The 17315-nt window shown below is 52.8% G+C and overlaps 1 protein-coding gene across 4 annotated transcripts in view; it reads left to right on the forward strand.

Moving 5' to 3' along the window:
• The window catches only part of SMOX (spermine oxidase), a 41440-nt gene that overhangs the window by 20418 nt on the left and 3707 nt on the right, over positions 1–17315 (forward strand). For all 4 annotated transcript variants that reach the window (XM_035298296.3, XM_078375467.1, XM_035298295.3 and 1 more), the window contains 5 exons: positions 6415–6648; positions 10631–10857; positions 15475–15648; positions 15761–16520; positions 17149–17309. In XM_035298296.3, the coding sequence (XP_035154187.1) occupies positions 6441–6648; positions 10631–10857; positions 15475–15648; positions 15761–16520; positions 17149–17309 (1530 nt within the window). In that variant the 5' untranslated portion in view covers positions 6415–6440. The remainder of the gene's footprint in view (positions 1–6414; positions 6649–10630; positions 10858–15474; positions 15649–15760; positions 16521–17148; positions 17310–17315) is intronic.

Raw genomic sequence — 17315 nt, forward strand, 5'->3', positions numbered from 1 at the left:
AAGAATAATTGCATTGTCTGGGGGCCTCAAGAATCCAAATCCCTCCTCACACTTCCACGCAGTCCAAATTATGTGCCCCTGGAGCAGCTCCCCAGCCTCCCTCCCACTCCTTCTCCTGTAAGAAGCCTGAGAAAGAGGATGGGGGTGGTGGTGGTGGGGAAGGGGAGGAGGCCTCTGGGGAAACTGAGGTGGGGCTGCTGCCCCCAGGAAATAGAAGTATCCATTGGGAAGAGAGGTTTAAAGTCCCCAAGGTTGGTCGGGGAGGGTGCAAGTAAGCTGTCTCCTGCTGCCCAGGGCACCACAGCCCTGGGCTGGTCTCATGAGCAGATGTGGGGCTTGGAGGAGGGGGGAGACTGCTGGTAGAAGGGCTGGGTCTATTTTCAGGCACTTCAGCTGGTGGAGTCCTGGGCCCCAAGGGAGCCAGGGAGTGAGCCAGGTGAGCCAATTTCCTGGGGGCCTCACTTTTCTCTGGGAAACAGATTAGGAAATTCATCCTAGGGTGACCTTGAGAAAAAGACAAGGCTCAGGCACACTTGGGAATAGGCTGTGTTCAGAGGGAGCCAGAGATAAGTAGGAGTTTTCTCTCTCTCTCTCTTTTTTTGAGATGGAGTCTCGCTCTGTCACCCAGGCTGGAGTGCAGTGGTGCTATCTTGGCTCACTGCAGCCTCTACCTCCCAGATTCAAGAGATTCTCCTGGCTTAGCCTCCCGAGTGCTGGGATTACAGGCACCTGCCGCTACACCTGGCTAATTTTTGGATTTTCAGTAGAGACAGGGTTTCACCATGCTGGCCAGGCTGGTCTGGAACTCCTGACCTTGTGATCTGCCTGCGTCTGCCTCCCAAAGTGCTGGGATTATAGGTGTGAGCCACCTCGTCTGGCAGAACCACCTTCTCTGATGTGTATGAGAAAGGCTGTTTCCTGTGGGCCTTCAGGTGGGTGGGGCTGGGGAGGTTCCAGACTTTGGTGCAGCTGGTGGTCTATCTGTATGTTTTGGTGGGAGTTGTGAGTGAGAACTGAAGCTAGAAAGGGCAGCTGGGTCCAGAGGGCAAGGCTGACATGCAGAGATCTTCCCCAGGCCTGCTACATGGTAGGTGCTCAGTGAATTGCTAAATTATATTCCCTGGTCAGTGAGATGCTCAGCTGTTCTTGTCTTTGGAGAGTGGGGCTGGGAGATTGAGACCCACACAGGTGAGGCTCAGATAGAGGACACAGGGTGCGGGGTGCTCCTGGGGCAGCTGGGGGTGGAGGTGACAGTGATTCAGGCTGTGGGGTTGCCATGGCTTGACCCGATGAGTGAGGAGGGTCTCCCACTAAGGGTGCCTCGAAGTTTGAGCCTTGGGGCTGCTTGATGCTCCTGTGATTTGACCTCAATGGGGAAAGTGCCAGGAGTTAGGCAGTGCCCCCAGTTTAGTTCTGGGCATTTCCAGTTGGGGATTGGCAGGGTCAAACGTTGAAGACCAGGACTAACACGTGTCTCTAGTATTTGGCCATTAGGAGGTGCTTACTGGAGTGTAAATTTCTTTACTCTTTTTTTTTTTTGAGACAGGGTCTCACCCTGTGACCAGGCTGGAGCACAGCGGTCTGATCTCAGCTCACTGTAACTAGAGTGTAAATTTCTGAGGGTGTCAAAATGAAATTGGGGAGGATGTTCTGGGGATGGGACGAAGAAGTGGCAGTTCACACAAAGCTTGGTGGCTTTGCCTACTCTGGTCACCTGAATTCTGAGTCTTTATTCATCCATCTTTTGCGACCCTGCCACAGAACAGGGTTTTTCTTCCCTCTTTTTCTTTCTCTGTCCCCTGCTGCCTTCCTATGTCCAGTGTGGCTTCTTGGGACACTTCAGTCAGGGTGGTGGCGGCTCTGGGCAGCTGGGGGAGGTGGTGGCCTGCAGGCTGGAAAATTGGCTTCATCTTGGATGAAGTTGCCAGGGGACTGAGGGGTGCACTCATGCCCTGGCTGGCCTGATTTTTTGATGCTCCCAGGCATTGCCTGCTTGGGGACATGGGAGAATAAACCAGGCCCGCGCGGGTGCAGGCACTGGGCAAGAGGCTCACACCCCCACTTTGCCATGGAAGCAGGAGCAAGAAGGCAAGTGTCTGTTTCCCGCCCTCCTCCTCTTCCCTGCCTGGCTGAGCCAGCACTTTTTTCTTCTCTCCTTTATCTGCTCAAAAAGTACAGGGTGTTCTGTTTCTCCTGTGCATACAGATCAAGGAGCGGATGTTATTTCTTTCTTTCTTTCCCCAAGGAGGGAAGGACGGGCAGGCACTGAGGATCATTTAAGCGATTCTCCTTCCTCAGTAAGGCAGTTTCTTATACATTAAAACAACAACAACAACAACAACATCAGCAAATCCAAAAGGGAAAGGAAATGACACGAACCAACAGTAAACATGTTGCCCCTTACTGCCCCCACTCCCCACCAGGCCTTCAGCACACAGTAGGTGTCCTGGCAAAGTTCTCTCCCCCACTCCCCATCGGGTATTCAGCACACGGTAGGTGCCCTGGCGATGTTCTCTCTTCTCCCTTTCAGTTGGACCCCAGGGTGTGCTGGCCCCAAGAGATGATATGGGGGCCACAGGACAGACTGATTTCTCTGCCGTCTGTGGGCTGTGTAGGGTGCTTCTCTGGCTTCCTGGAGGCACGGGGGCGTTGAGGGGCTTATCTGAGACAGGGCCTGAGGAGAAACAGGACTGTGGATTAGCTGTGAGGGTCAGGGGTGCAGGGGACTCACATGGCCCCTGCTTACCTGTGTGACATTCCATATGCCACGTCTGTTTGAGTTCAAAGTCTCTGAGACCCCGTGCGGAGAGCCGGGGGTTCTTTCTGTGCTGATCTTGGAGGCAGAATGGCTGCCTGCATTCTAAAGACAGTCTGCTCATGATGTAGCTGAGGCGCTTGACCAATTATTTTCATGCACGAGGCTTGCTGGCACCAAGTGCCGTTCCCTTTCCTGGCTTCCCAAGGCTAGAGCTTATCTGGTCCCTTGGTTTTCAGAGGTGGTGGTCCAGGGAGACTGGGGTGAGGGGGACCTGCTATAGCAGCTTTTCAAGGAGGGGTTCCACCAGTAAGGTGTGAGAGCCGCTGCAGCCATCCTTCCCCGTAGTGGAGACTGTGTGTGGGGTGGCCTGGGGCAGGGGCGCGGCGCCACGTCAGTCCGGGGTGCCCGGGGCGGCGGCGTCCCGTCACAGCTGGCGCGGCTCCTCCGGAGCACGCCGCGTGTTTACCGACCTGACGCAGCGTCCCGGCCCGGCCCGGCTGGCAGACATCCGGCGGCATCACCGCTGACCTCCCTGCCCGCCCCATGCAGGCGGCCACATCCTCACCTCTAAATTAGATCCGCAGGAAGGAGAACCTGGGGCAGGGGCGAGGGAGGAGAGGGACGGGAGTCAGAGGACAGAGACAGGGAGGAGGAAAGGGCCGGCGCTGCCCTGCGCCAGGCGTGGCCTCATCCCCAGCGAAGCGCGACACGAGCTGTCTGGGAAGGGGAGCGGGAGCCCCTGCCTACGAAGTGGAGGCTGCCCGGCAAGGGGCTCTGGGCCTCGGGCGCCACCTCCTGGCCCTTTTGGGAACCGGTTCTGGGTGGAGTGGAGGGGCCTGGGTCTCAGGGGGCTTGGAGGGCATTTAGGGGCGGGAGAGGGAGGGAGGATTCCCGTCTAGGCCCAGGCATCGTGGGGCAGGTGGAACGGGCGAGGGAGGCACAAAGAGCAGCTTCTCAGCCTAAGCGTATTTCAAAAAAAAGCTTCCTTTGCTTACCTATGTCATTTAAGTGATGTTGGCCAGGCGCGGTGCCAGACGCCTGCAATCCCAGCACTTTGGGAGGCCAAGGCGGGTGGAACTTGAGGTCAGGAGTTCAAGACCAGCCTGGCCAAGATGTTGAAACCCTGTCTCTACTAAAAATACAAAAATTAGCTGGGCCTGGTGGCAGGCGCCTGTAATGCCAGCTACTCAGGAGGCTGAGGCAGGAGAATCGCTTGAACCCAGGAGGCAGAGGTTGCAGTGAGCCGAGATCGCACCACTGCCCTACAGCCTGGGTGACAGAGTGAGACTCCATCTCAAAAAAAAAAAAAGGATGTTAAGGACACTGCTGTTCCAAGAGGGACGAAAACCTCAATGGTCAGACCCTGAAATGCATGGAGAAGAAAGTTAGTGTGGCAGCCTTTGATGGATTGATTGGAAGGCAGGAATGACTGTCTTGTTAGTAAGATCTATGTAGATACATAGAGTATATTACACATATTTTAAATGTGCAATTCAGTGAATCTTCATATGTGCACTGGGTACCTTCCCTTTGGATTAACATATTTATTCCCTCCACTTCAGAAAGGCCCCTCCTTCCCCCTTCTGTCATCTCCCTGCCTCATAACCTTTCTTCTGACCTCTGGGTTCACAGCTTGGGTTTGCTACTTCTTGACCTTCATGTAAATGGAGTCATATGGTCTGTGCCCTTTTCTCTCTGGCTTCTTTTGCTCAGTGTATGACTGAGGTGCCTCTGTGTTGTTGGGAATATCAGTAGTGGGGTTCTATTTATTGCTGAAGAATAGTCCATGGTATGAATATCTACCTACAGCACCATATATGTGTCTGTTCTCCTGCTGATGGACCTGTGTGGGGTGTTTTAATTTTCAGGATGTTAGAAATATAACTGCTGTACACACTCTGAAGCATGTGTCTTTGGTGGAATATGCCCTCTTTCTGTTGGGTGTATTTTTTTTGTTTTTGAGATGGAGTCATGCTCTGTCGCCCGGGCCGGAGTGCAGTGGTGCGATCTTGGCTCACTGCAACCTCCATGTCCCGGGTTCAAGCAATTCTCCTGCCTCAATCTCCTGAGTAGCTAGGACTACAGGCACATGCCACCACCCTCAGCTAATTTTTTGCATTTTTAACAGAGACGGGTTTTCACTATGTTGGTCAGGCTGATCTCGAACTCCTGACCTCGTGATCCGCCTTCCTCGGTCTCCCAAAGTGCTGAGATTACAGGTGTGAGCCACTGCACCCGGCCGGTGTATTCTTAAGAATGGGATTGCTATGTCAAGAGAACAGTTATGTGCAGCTTTATTAGGTATGGGCGACAGTGCCCCTTGTCTGATGTCCAGTAGCCACCTTCCACTCACATTTATTCCTTGTTAGGTCCTGGATACTATTAGATTCTGCAAATTGTGCCACTTAAACCTCAGCAAAGACAACTGGAATCTAAATTGCTTGAATCAGGGAAGGAACAGGGACAGCATTTGAGCTGAGTGGTTCCTCAGGGTGGCCCCCAGATACCTCCAAACACTCCTGGTCATTCTGGGAAAAGAAACGCAGTCTTTCCTATCCCTGGGGCCAGATTCAGGGACCCCTTTGGTCTCCCAGCCATCAGCTCCCCTAGTCTGGCATCTCTGAGCAAACTGGCTTAGTGTAACTGTCAATTTCATGTCTGGCCTCTGGTGCCATGGGTCCTCTTGGTCCACTGTTTCCTGGGCTCCTTGCTGCTTTGTGGTGGCTGAGGGACTGGGTGGCTGGGAAAACAACCTACCCGGAATAGTAGGCTTGTTGGATGCAGGCCTCGTGGCACTTTCTCGGGGGAGGGCGGGACTATGTCCTGCCCACCAAATTGCCACTTCATTGAGGCTGTGAAAGACCAACAGAAAGCCAGAGACAATAGAAGGGGCAAGGGAAAGAGAGAGAGCGCACCAGGGAAGAGCCAGGCAAAGGAGGGAGAGCAGAGGATCCAGACCTGAGTGTGCAAGTATCCTGGCGCCTGTGTGAGTATCCTGGGGTCTGTATGAATATCTTGGGATCCATGCAAGTATCTTGGGGGTCCAGGCAAGTATCTTTGGGGCCCAGGCAAGTATCCTGGGTTCTGTGTGAGTATCCTGGGGAGTCTGTGTGAGTATCTTGGGGTCCAGGCAAGTATCTCAGGGTCTGTGTGAGCATCCTGGCATTGGCACCAGGTGGACCACAGCAGCCGTGCCATGCTGAGCTGGTCCAGAATCAGCAGCTCCAAGCCTCAGTCTCTCCTGAGTATGCCTATCTCCTCACTTGCCGCCTCTCATCTCCACTTTGGGGCCTGTCAAGGGAAGAGGCAGTGCCTAACAAGTTTAGGGGTGGAATTGAGAATTTCAGGGGCATAAGATGGGCTCCCAGGTCTCCTGCCTACTGCTGGGGACCCAAAATGCATCCCTCCCTTACTTTCTCCTTCTCTCCCTTTCTTCCTTTTTTCCTCCCTTCCTCTCACCTTCCCTTATTTCTTCTTCTCTCCCTCCCTGCCCCTTTGGAGGTAGCTTTTCTTGTTCAGGTCCTCAGAGAGAGAGGGAGAGACTCCAGTTCCCTCTGCAACAGAGGGCAGAGTGTGATAGGAGCCCTGAGTGTCCCTTGGGGCAGATGGGAAGTGAAGGCAGAGCCTGTAAGCTGTGACTCGCCCGCCCCCTGCAGGTTCCTAGAAGGTGAGTGCGGACGGTATGCAAAGTTGTGAATCCAGTGGCGACAGTGCGGATGACCCTCTCAGTCGTGGCCTGCGGAGAAGGGGACAGCCTCGTGTGGTGGTGATCGGCGCCGGCTTGGCTGGCCTGGCTGCAGCCAAAGCACTTCTTGAGCAGGGCTTCACGGATGTCACTGTGCTCGAGGCTTCCAGCCACATCGGAGGCCGCGTGCAGAGTGTGAAACTTGGTAAGTGCCACCTAGTCCAGCCCAGCCACCTCCCCAGGTCACCTGTAGTCCCCTAACTCCCAGCTCTTCCTGAAATCTCATTATTTTAGCTCCTGGGATAAATGTTCCATCATGCATCCTGCCTGGGTGTTTTCCAGACGCTTCCTTTGCTCCTCCAGGCAGCCCTCTGAGGCGGGCATGGTGGGGCCCTGACTTCCATTTTTGGAGAAAGCTGGCTTGCCTCTGACCTAGGGTTCACAGTGTTTGGGAGGGAGTGGACACCCAAGCCGCCTTGGTACTGAGTGGGCCAGTTTCTGTTTCACAAGAAGTGAAATTCTCCTGCAAGGTCCTCATAGTCATTAACTTTTGATTGTGAATTAGTATATCGTGACTGAGAGCTAGCCCTGGAGAAGTAGGATCCTGGGTTAGCAGAGGTGAAAGGGGATTTGAGGCCTCCTTATGGCTGATGAGCAGGTCTTGGGATTATCTGGGAAGTGGATATGTCCAGGTTGCAGAGCAATGAGGACCCTAGAGAAAGCAGCCAGGTAAGAAACTTGTCCTAGGGGTGGGCACATTTTACCAGGGGTCTCAGAGAATGGGGAAACTGCCTGAAATTCCCCTGTCAGGGCTTCCCATCAGGGGAGGGGAGTCTGACCAATGAGGGGTTGAGTGGGTAGAAACCATGAAAATGACCCAGTGAGACCACACCTGTCCTGCAGTGTGTGGCTACATTGATCCTCTAGAGTATTTTTATTTTTTTTTTGAGACAGATTCTCACACTTGCTCAGGCTGGAGTGCAGTGGTGCTATCTTGGCTCACTGCAACCTCCGCTTCCTGGGTTCAAGTGATTCTCCTGCCTCAGCCTCCCGAGTGGCTGGGACTACAGGTGTGTACCACCATGCCCAGTTTTTGTATTTTTAGTTGAGGCAGGGTTTCACCATGTTGGCCAGGCTGGTCTCGAACTTCTTACCTCAGGTGATCCACCTGCCTCAGCCTCCCAAAGTGCTGGGATTACAGACGTGAGCCACTGCGCCCAGCTCCTCTAGAGGATTTTGTGTCTGTGTTTTTTTTGTGTCTAGTATATTCCCAAGGCCAGGCAGAGATGGTGCAGCTGCTTGCTTAGAGAAGTAGGTCACAGGCTTAGAATCTCAGAGGTTGGGGACATGTGGGGGCCTTCTCTCTTGCAGAAACCTTGATCACATTAAGTGTCCTCCCCTACAGCATTTCCCGCAAGGCATAACTAAAGTTGTCCCTTTTCCCTTGGCACACACAAGAGTGTCTGCTGGCAACGAGGGTGAAAGTGCCATCCAAAGCTGCCCTTGTAAACCTGGGACAGCCGGCGGGAAAGCCCAGGGACTCTATTGCTCATCTCCTGATTCGCTGGCTAGAAGCCTTAGGGAAGGGTGGGCTCTGTTTGTGATTCTCCAGTCTTGATGAGACAGTCAGGGTCTGGCACAGAAACGGAAGACAGGAAGACAAATGGCCCAGTATCAGTAGTAGCTGATGGCCGGGACGTGCCATGCTGGAGAATGTTGGTACAAGGTGGCGAGGTGGGAGAGACGGTGCTGCAGGAGGTGGAGAGGAGCCATGATTGATCAACTGATCGATTAGTCGATTTGGTGGGAAGGCTTCCTAGAGGCAGGGAGCGTGGGCCTCAGTGGTGGTAGGAGTTGGGCATGTAGTGAGAAGGAAGAAGGAGTAATGTGCATGGAAGGATGTATATGGGGGCAACCGAGGCAGCACCCTGCCAGGAGAAGGGAGAACACATCAGGGAAAGGGTGTGCATGAGTGTGTCATGTGTGTGCAGTCACACAGGACTGGAAGCCCAGCTATAGCTGGACCTGCAGCATAGGGAAATGGTAGCTATGACTTTGTCAAGGTGAGAGCAGGGGTCGAGGCCAGGGGCTCCTGGGACGGTATGGGTAGGCATGCAGACAGTGTCTGGTGCCCTTTGGATGTAGCAAGGTGTGGCAGGGATGGCAAGGGGTATGGCAAGGATGATAGAGATGGAGGTGCATGTGGGAGAGGGCAGGAAGCTTTCTCAGGCGGGGGTCTGCTCTGGGCCTCTACCTCCTTACAGAGCCCGGGGAGAGAGTGGGCATTGACCTTGCTCCTGATCTTGAACACTCACCTAAATCCTGCTTTTGCTGAATATCTGGAGGCAGAAAAGGTGCCCCATGTCTGGGCTGCCCCATGGTTCTATGACCTGGAGCTCCCTGCTGTGTCCTGGGAAAGGTTCAGATTCCTTCCCAGAGTACTGGTCCCTTCTGCTCCTCTTGGGAGCTCAAACCAGGCAAGACACTTCAGGGAGCTCCAATCCTGAGGTTGTAACAGAGGGGTAGCAATTAAATGCCCTTGATGTCCACCAGAGATCCACTGCCAATAGGACAATGGCTTTTCCGCTTTTGGTGTCCTCCAGTTTGCCCATGATAGCCCTACCTATGTGTCTGGTGGTGGGCACAGGCTTCTGTCTCGGCCTCATGCCTCAGCAGGAGAAGCCTCGGTTTCTTTCCATGGTTGTCACATCCTTGGAGGGCGAGGATGGAAGCCATGAGGCCCCTTGAGGCTGAGGCTCTGAATCCACAAACCTCACTCTCACTACATTCTGTTAACCAAAGCAAGTCACAAGTCCAGCTCAGATCCAAAAACTGGGGAAACGGACTCCACCTTCTCATGGGAGGAATGACAGTCACGTTGCAAAGGGGTGTGTGTACAAAGGTAGGAGGAATCACTGTGACTATCTTGGCAAAAAATGTACCACATGTATTGAAGCAGGCCTGCAAAAACAGCAAAACACCCTCCAAAAAGTTTCTATCTCTTTTCCTTTCACTGTTTCAACTTCCCTGGGAGCTAGGTAGGGATGGAGACGAATGGGAGAAGGAGACAGCTTCTGCAGCATCGGAAGAGGAAACTGAGGCCCAGGCAGGGAGGCGACTTGGCTCAGGGTACCTGGGACCTTGGCTGTGGACGAGGTAGTAGACCTAGTTCCACGGCCATCCCAACTGGGACCCAGGAGATGTTCCCTGCTCCAGTCAGGCTCTCAGGGTTTTTTGTAGTGTGCCAAAGGATGTAGAGGGCTTCACTTTTTTTTTCTTTTTTGAGATGGAGTTTGCTTTTGTTGCCCAGGCTGGAGTGCAATGGCATCGTCTTGGCTCACTGCAACCTCCACCTCCCAGGTTCAAGCGATTCTCCTTCCTCAGCCTTCCAAGTAGCTGGGATTACAGGCATGCGTTACCATGCCCGGCTAATTTTTATATTCTAGTAGAGACGGGGTTTCTTCATGTTGGTCAGGCTGGTTTCAAATTCCACCATGCCTGGCTAATTTTTGTATTTTGGTAGAGGCGGGGTTTCTCTCCTCTGGTAGAGGCTGGTCTCGAACTCCTCACCTCGGGTGATCTGCCCACCTTGGCCTCCCAAAGTGCTGGGATTACAGGCATGAGCCACCGCACCTGGCTGCTTCACTTTCCCTGGAAGTGTGCTTTAGGTTGCTTTATGGAGGAATCTTGCAAACTGGTATGTTTGGCCTTCTCTTCTGCCCTATGCTGAGTTGGGAGGGGACCATTTTCTTTCTGGGAAATGCTTTAGACCGTGGAGCCACTGGGGATGTTGAAGAATTGAAAAAAGGCCAGGTGGAGACCCTCAGGGGTCCACAGTGCTTCTCCCGGCTCTCGGGAGGTACTAGTGAAGAAGTGGGGTGTGGTATCTGGTGTTATCTTAGAAAATGGTGGGGCTGAAAAAGAAGAGCCTTCTAACTGGTCCAGTAAGGTGACTCTGGGACAAATCACAGAGTCATCCAAGGTGGCAGTTATCTTAGCTGTAAGGTGATTTTCAATGGAAACTTTTCACTGAGGACGTTCGTTGGTTGCCAGCAGTGGGGGTTCAAGCTCCTTCCTGCCCTGTTGTAGCAGTGGAAAGAGCCTCTTGGAGGAAGGAGGGGGAAGCAGTGCTGGCCCTCTCTGGAGAAGTCCCTAAGCCTCTAAGGGCCTGTTGTTGTTACCCTCAGGACACGCCACCTTTGAGCTGGGAGCCACCTGGATCCATGGCTCCCATGGGAACCCTATCTATCATCTAGCAGAAGCCAATGGCCTCCTGGAAGAGACAACTGATGGGGAGCGCAGTGTGGGCCGCATCAGCCTCTACTCCAAGAATGGCGTGGCCTGCTACCTTACCAACCACGGCCACAGGATCCCCAAGGACGTGGTTGAGGAATTCAGCGATTTATACAACGAGGTGAGGTGTGAGCAGAGCAGCTGGTCCTGAGGGCGTGGGGAGCCCTGGGAGGTCTTCTGTGATCCTTGTCATGTCTCTGCACACTCCCTGGACCCTGCATTTGGAAAACCAGAATGATGTGAGGATAAAATGAAGATGTTGAGTGGGAAAGTACTAGGCAAGCGATTATTGATACGTGTGATTAAATATATCTTTAAAAAGGCCTTAAACATCTTTTGTGAGATTTATTACTAGGTATGTGGGGGTGGTGGTGATGGTTGTTACTTTTAGATACTCTTATAAGTGGTAGTTTGTTTTGTTTTTTATTTGAGACGGAGTCTTGCTCTGTCACCCAGCTGGAGTGCAGTGGCATGATCTTGGCTCACTGCAACCTCCACCTTCCAGGTTCAAGTGATTCTCCTGCCTCAGCCTCCTGAGTAGCTAGGATTACAGGCACGTGCCACCACGCCTGGCTAATTTTTATATTTTTAGTAGAGACGGGGTTTCGCCACGTTGGTCAGGCGGGTCTCAAACTCCTGACCCCATCATCTACCCACCTCAGCCTCCCAAAGTGCTAGGATTACAGGCCTGAGCTACTGAGCCTGACCTAATTATTTTTAATTCTAATAATATATATATTTTGTTAATTATATTAATTTATATTCTAATAATATTTTGGAATTTATATATATAACTCTACACAAAAAATGAGAATTTTGGCTTTTTCTCTCTAATCCTTAGACCAGCCTTTGCCCAGTAGGACTTTCCACAGTGCTGATGATGTGTTAGACCTGCACTACGCAGCAGGGTTGTCACTGGCCACGTCTGGCTCTTGAGCACTTGAAGTGATGCAAGTAAAACTGAGGAACTGAATATTTAATTTTTTTATTGAGATGGAGTCTTGCTCTGTCGCTTAGGCTGGAGTGCAGTGGCACGATCTCGGTTCATTCTCCCCGCAACCTGCATCTCCCAGGTCCAAGTGATTCTCCTGCCTCAGCCTCCTGAGTAGCTGGGATTACTTACAGGCGAGAACCAGCACGCCCAGCTAATTTTTGTATTTGTAGTAGAAACGGGGTTTCAGCATCTTAGGCTGGTGTCGAACTCCTGACCTTGTGATCTGCCTGCCTCACTCTCCAAAAGTGCTGGGATTACAGGTGTGAGCCACTGCACCTGGCCTAATTTAATAATTTTAAATTGCTACAGGTGTCTAGTAGCTACTGCATTGGATAGCACAGCTGTAGACAGGTTTTTTTTCTTGCCTTATTTCACTGGTTAGTATCTCAGTGCAGCATTGGATAGAAGTGGCAGTGGCACATATCCTTGTTTTATTCAGATTAAAAAAATTATTAATATCATTAATATTCTTTAGCTGTGTGAACTGCACTGAAGAAGCAAGGTAATGTGTAGGCCCTGTCATCTGGTAGCTTGTTATTTATGGTGTAATGATCCTTCACTCCCGGTCAGTAATTTGGCCAACAAGCACCTATTGTGCATTTTCTAATCTCTTGGGCATAAGAAAGGAGAAATGACCCTTGCTTTGGGTAGTCCCTGCTCTATGGAGGACAGGAACACTCAGTGTCTTGTGTGTGTGCACCAACAAGGTACGTTGTGTGCAGTCCACTGTATTGTGTGTTATCATGAGCAAAGAGACTGAATTGTTAATGGTCAGATAAGAACTAGTATTCTTCAAAGTAGACCTTTCTGGTCTGCTGGAAATCAGCCCCAGCCTGATTCCCAGGTTATTGTGAGTGATTCAAACATGATGCCTTTTGAAAATGACTTTCAGGGCCCATGGTTTGTTCTTTTAAATGTTTTTAAAAGTAGATCATCATCAAATTCAGCTGGTGGGTTTTATTTTTGAAAATCAAGAGTGTGCATTGTTAATAATGGGGTGGATATGGTGGATTATCCATCTGGATTGTGGTGTTTTGAGTTAAAAGGATAAGGTGTGGCCGGGAGTGGTGGCTCACGCCTGTAATCCCAGCACTTTGGGAGGCCGAGGTGGTTGGATCACGAGGTCAAGAGATTGAGACCATCCTGGTCAACATGGTGAAACCCCGTCTCTACTAAAAATACAAAAATTAGCTGGGCATGGTGGTGCGTGCCTGTAATCCCAGCTACTCAGGAGGCTGAGGAAGGAGAATTGCCTGAACCCAGGAGGTGGAGGTTGCAGTGAGCCGAGATCACGCCATTGCACTCCAGCCTGGGTAACAAGAGTGAAACTCCGTCTCAAAAAAAAAAAAAGGATAAGGTGTAACCATGATGTCAAGATTTCTTTGCGTGGCTTTTAACCAATTCTGGAGGCCATTCTGAAGAGGTGCACTCTAAGCATGTGAAGCCTCAGCAAGGCTTTGTAATAAATATGCAGCCCCCAAAGATGATGACTTTGAAGAGCCATTCATTTGAATATATTTTATTTATTAACAAATAAATGAGTTTGTGCAGTGGTATCATCTAGAGCTTAGTTTCTGGAGTAAGACTGCCTTGATTAAATGCCAGTTCTACCATGTATTAGCTGTGCAATCTTGAGCAGGTTATCGAGCCTCTCTGAGCCCTACTTTCCTCTTCTGTAAAATGGGCATGGTGGTACCTACCTCATAGTATTATGAGGATTGAATGAGATCCCAATGGTAAGTGCTTAATGAGAATTGGGGTATGATTAGCTGTCACAGACAGGTCCCATTTTCCTCGGGCACACCGGGAAGGTGTCAGATAACCCAGGAGAGGAGACTGTGCCATATGACACAGCCATGTTCAGTGAAGGCTGCCCTAGTGGGTGGCTGATACAAAGAGTCACATAGATGGACTAAATGTGTTACTCCTCAGCTGGGCATTTTGGCCTGTAGTTAACATAAACTGAGGATTGGCTACCATGTTGCTTATCGCCCAAGGGAAAAACCCAGGGAGGCGGAGGCAAATTGAAAGCTGACTCTTGGCAGTGAAGAATTCCTGGGTAAAGAATTTGCTGAGGACTCTAGCTAAGGCTAACCACTGGGCATCTTGTGATTGCAGGGAGGCAAGACAAAACAATTTCCTTCACTCTTCTTTATAATTTAGTCTCCAGAGAGAAGTTTAATTCATGTTTGTGTCTCAGGTGGAGGCCTTCCCCTTGAGTGAGGTGGTGGTGGTGGCGGGTGGCGGACATCACTGAGCTTTGCCATCTTCCTTTGCCCTTTGGTCCCAGGGCCTAGCCCAGGGTGGGGGGACAGGACAGACACCATTCCCAGGCATGTGTGCTGACCATGCTCACTTTAGGAAGGGAAACAAAGCATTCATCAGCTCAGCCACAGAGGCCCAGCCAAGGAGCCTCCATAAGCCAGTGTCCTGGGCATGACAGCTGTGGGCATGTGATTCTGCTGCCTTCCTGCTCACAGCCCCTCAGTGGTGCCAGGGCCATGGATCAAGTCCAGAGTCCTTGGAATAACTCTCAGTCCTTTATGCCCTGGCCCCTGCCTGCCTTTCCAAAGTCGGCTCTCAGATCTTCCTCTCTCCTTGTTGCCCCCTCCAGCAAAACCAAACCCCGTCAGGATTCCTGGCTGCATCTCCATCTTTGAGGTTGCTGTTCCCTCTGCCTGAAATACTTTTCTTCCCCCTCCTCCCTCCAGCCTGGCTGTCTCCCAGCTGCCCAGGGTTATCTGCGTTGACCTCACAGCCCTTGGGTACTTTCCTATCACGGCAGCCCAATCGTAGACTGTCTCCCTAGCTGGAGTGATGGCAGGGACAGGGACTGTTTTGCCCACATTACAAGCTGTGTCCTGCACAGAGCCTGGTAAATGTTGAGTAAATGTTGCTTCTGGGGGGTCCCAGGACTGCCCTGGACTGGCTTACTTCCTTCAGGGAGCCCTGCCTGATGCTTAGTGTCTGTATATGACGCAGACATTGGGGGGTGGGGGGGTAGTCAGACCCCGTTTCAAGGGACTGGTCATCATTATCTGTTGATGAGGTGTGGGCTGGAGTTCTTGCTGAAACGTCCCTGTGAAATGCAGCTCCATTCCTTGGCACACTGGGGCCTCCTGAGACCATGGGTTTTGTGTTCCTGTCTTCCCTCTGCTTCCCGACTTCCTAACTCGTGGCTGAGGCCTGAAGCAAAGGGGATGCTTTGTACAGACCTGACAGGCCCAGCGGGTTGTCTTCAGCAGAAGGTCCCCTTCTGGCCAGGCCAGAGCTCCAGACTGCCCTCTTGGGAGCAGGCAAAGCAGACCTGCTTGGGCAGGGGTGGTAGGGAAAGTACACCTACGGTTCTTGGAACAGGTAAATGTGTGCAAATGCCCATCTTCCAGTGGGAGGCAGAGCCCATGGAGTCCCATGCAGAGTCCATGAGGGGTGGCTTCTTTCCCACAGACTGTATGGGCACCAAATGTTTCACTCTGCCCTAAGCGAGGGCCCAGCAAGAGAGCCTCTGGGGCCCATCCCACCTCCCCAACAGGCCGGAGGCAAGGAGGTGGCCGCCCAGGGCCTTGGCTGTTGGTGCAGTCCTGGTGCAGCATTGAGTGCAACATTGGTTCCCTAAGGGACAGAGACCAGGGGCTCAGTGCATCCAGGGGACACCTGGGAACTGGAGGCTTTTGAGTTGGGGCTCTTCTGTTTGAGATGGAGGTGTGATGAGGTGTTTTCAGTCTCATGGGGTCTCTCTGGCAGGTCTATAACTTGACCCAGGAGTTCTTCCGGCATGATAAACCAGTCAATGCTGAAAGTCAAAATAGTGTGGGAGTGTTCACCCGAGAGGAGGTGCGCAACCGCATCAGGGATGACCCTGATGACCCAGAGGCCACCAAGCGCCTGAAGCTCGCCATGATCCAGCAGTACCTGAAGGTATCTTGAGGAAGACGGATTTTGGGGGCGTCTGGGTCTGAGGAGGGCTGCGCTGCTCCTACCCCTGCCCAACTCTGGCGGTCACCTGGCTTCTCCCTGGGTCTTCCCGCAGGTGGAGAGCTGTGAGAGCAGCTCACACAGCATGGACGAGGTGTCCCTGAGCGCCTTCGGGGAGTGGACCGAGATCCCCGGTGCTCACCACATCATCCCCTCTGGCTTCATGCGGATTGTGGAGCTGCTGGCGGAGGGCATCCCCGCCCACGTCATCCAGCTAGGGAAACCAGTCCGCTGTGTTCACTGGGACCAGGCCTCGGCCCGCCCCAGGGGCCCTGAGATTGAGCCCCGGGGTGAGGGTGACCACAATCAGGACACCGGGGAGGGTGGCCAGGCCGGAGAGGAGCCCCCGGGGAGCAGGTGGGATGAGGAAGAGCAGTGGCCGGTGGTGGTGGAGTGCGAGGACTGCGAGCTGATCCCAGCGGACCACGTGATTGTGACTGTGTCGCTGGGCGTGCTGAAGAGGCAGTACACCAGCTTCTTCCGGCCAGGCCTGCCCACAGAGAAGGTGGCTGCCATCCACCGCCTGGGCATTGGCACCACTGACAAGATCTTTCTGGAATTCGAGGAGCCCTTCTGGGGCCCCGAGTGCAATAGCTTACAGTTTGTGTGGGAGGATGAGGCAGAGAGCCGCACCCTCACCTACCCACCCGAGCTCTGGTACCGCAAGATCTGCGGTTTCGATGTCCTCTACCCGCCTGAGCGCTACGGCCACGTGCTGAGTGGCTGGATCTGCGGGGAGGAGGCCCTCGTCATGGAGAAGTGTGATGACGAGGCAGTGGCCGAGATCTGCACAGAGATGCTGCGTCAGTTCACAGGTGTGCGTGCCCCGTGGCCCACTCCCCCCGCCCCGCCTTCCTCACCCGCCCTCCTCTGCTGGACCTGTGGCAGCTTTCTCCTCCCCAGACTGTGAAGCTCAGATGCTGTGCCTGCTGGGAGAGGGGCGCCACACCCGGCCTAAGACTCCTCAATTGCTGACAGTTTGGAGCTTGAAACACTCAGAATGCTGGGCACTGTGTTTCTTCCCTCTTTCTAAGGGCTGATGGTAAAACACTCAGACATCACCGCCCATTGTGCTATGTTGCTAAGAGCTGGATTTGCATTTTACTTTGAGTCTCTCAGCTGAACATTTTTCACCCACTCTTCCGGGAGGGCCTCACAAGAACCCCTGAAATTAGCCGGGGAAGCATGATTATCTGTCATGTGTTTTCAGATAGATAGGAAAAGTGAGGTGGAGTGTTTTGCCGGAGGTCACAGGAGGTGCTGAGTGGGTACACAGCTCGGATCCCAGCCTCTCTCTTTCCTCCTCTATCCTCTCTGTCTACCCCTGGCAATCTGGTCCTCCCGGAGCCCTGGAGGTGGGGTGGGGTTGTCCATTTGGGGTCATCTTCTGTACACAGCCATTTCTTATCCTCCCTCCCCTTGGCTTTTCTGACTCTCCATCAGGAAACCCCAACATCCCCAAACCGCGGCGAATTCTGCGCTCGGCCTGGGGCAGCAACCCCTACTTCCGCGGCTCCTATTCATACACGCAGGTGGGCTCCAGCGGGGCGGACGTGGAGAAGCTGGCTAAGCCCCTGCCGTATACGGAGAGCTCAAAGACGGCGGTAAGC

This window comes from Callithrix jacchus, chromosome 5 (assembly GCF_049354715.1).
Source record: "Callithrix jacchus isolate 240 chromosome 5, calJac240_pri, whole genome shotgun sequence".
Classification (NCBI taxonomy): domain Eukaryota; kingdom Metazoa; phylum Chordata; class Mammalia; order Primates; family Cebidae; genus Callithrix; species Callithrix jacchus.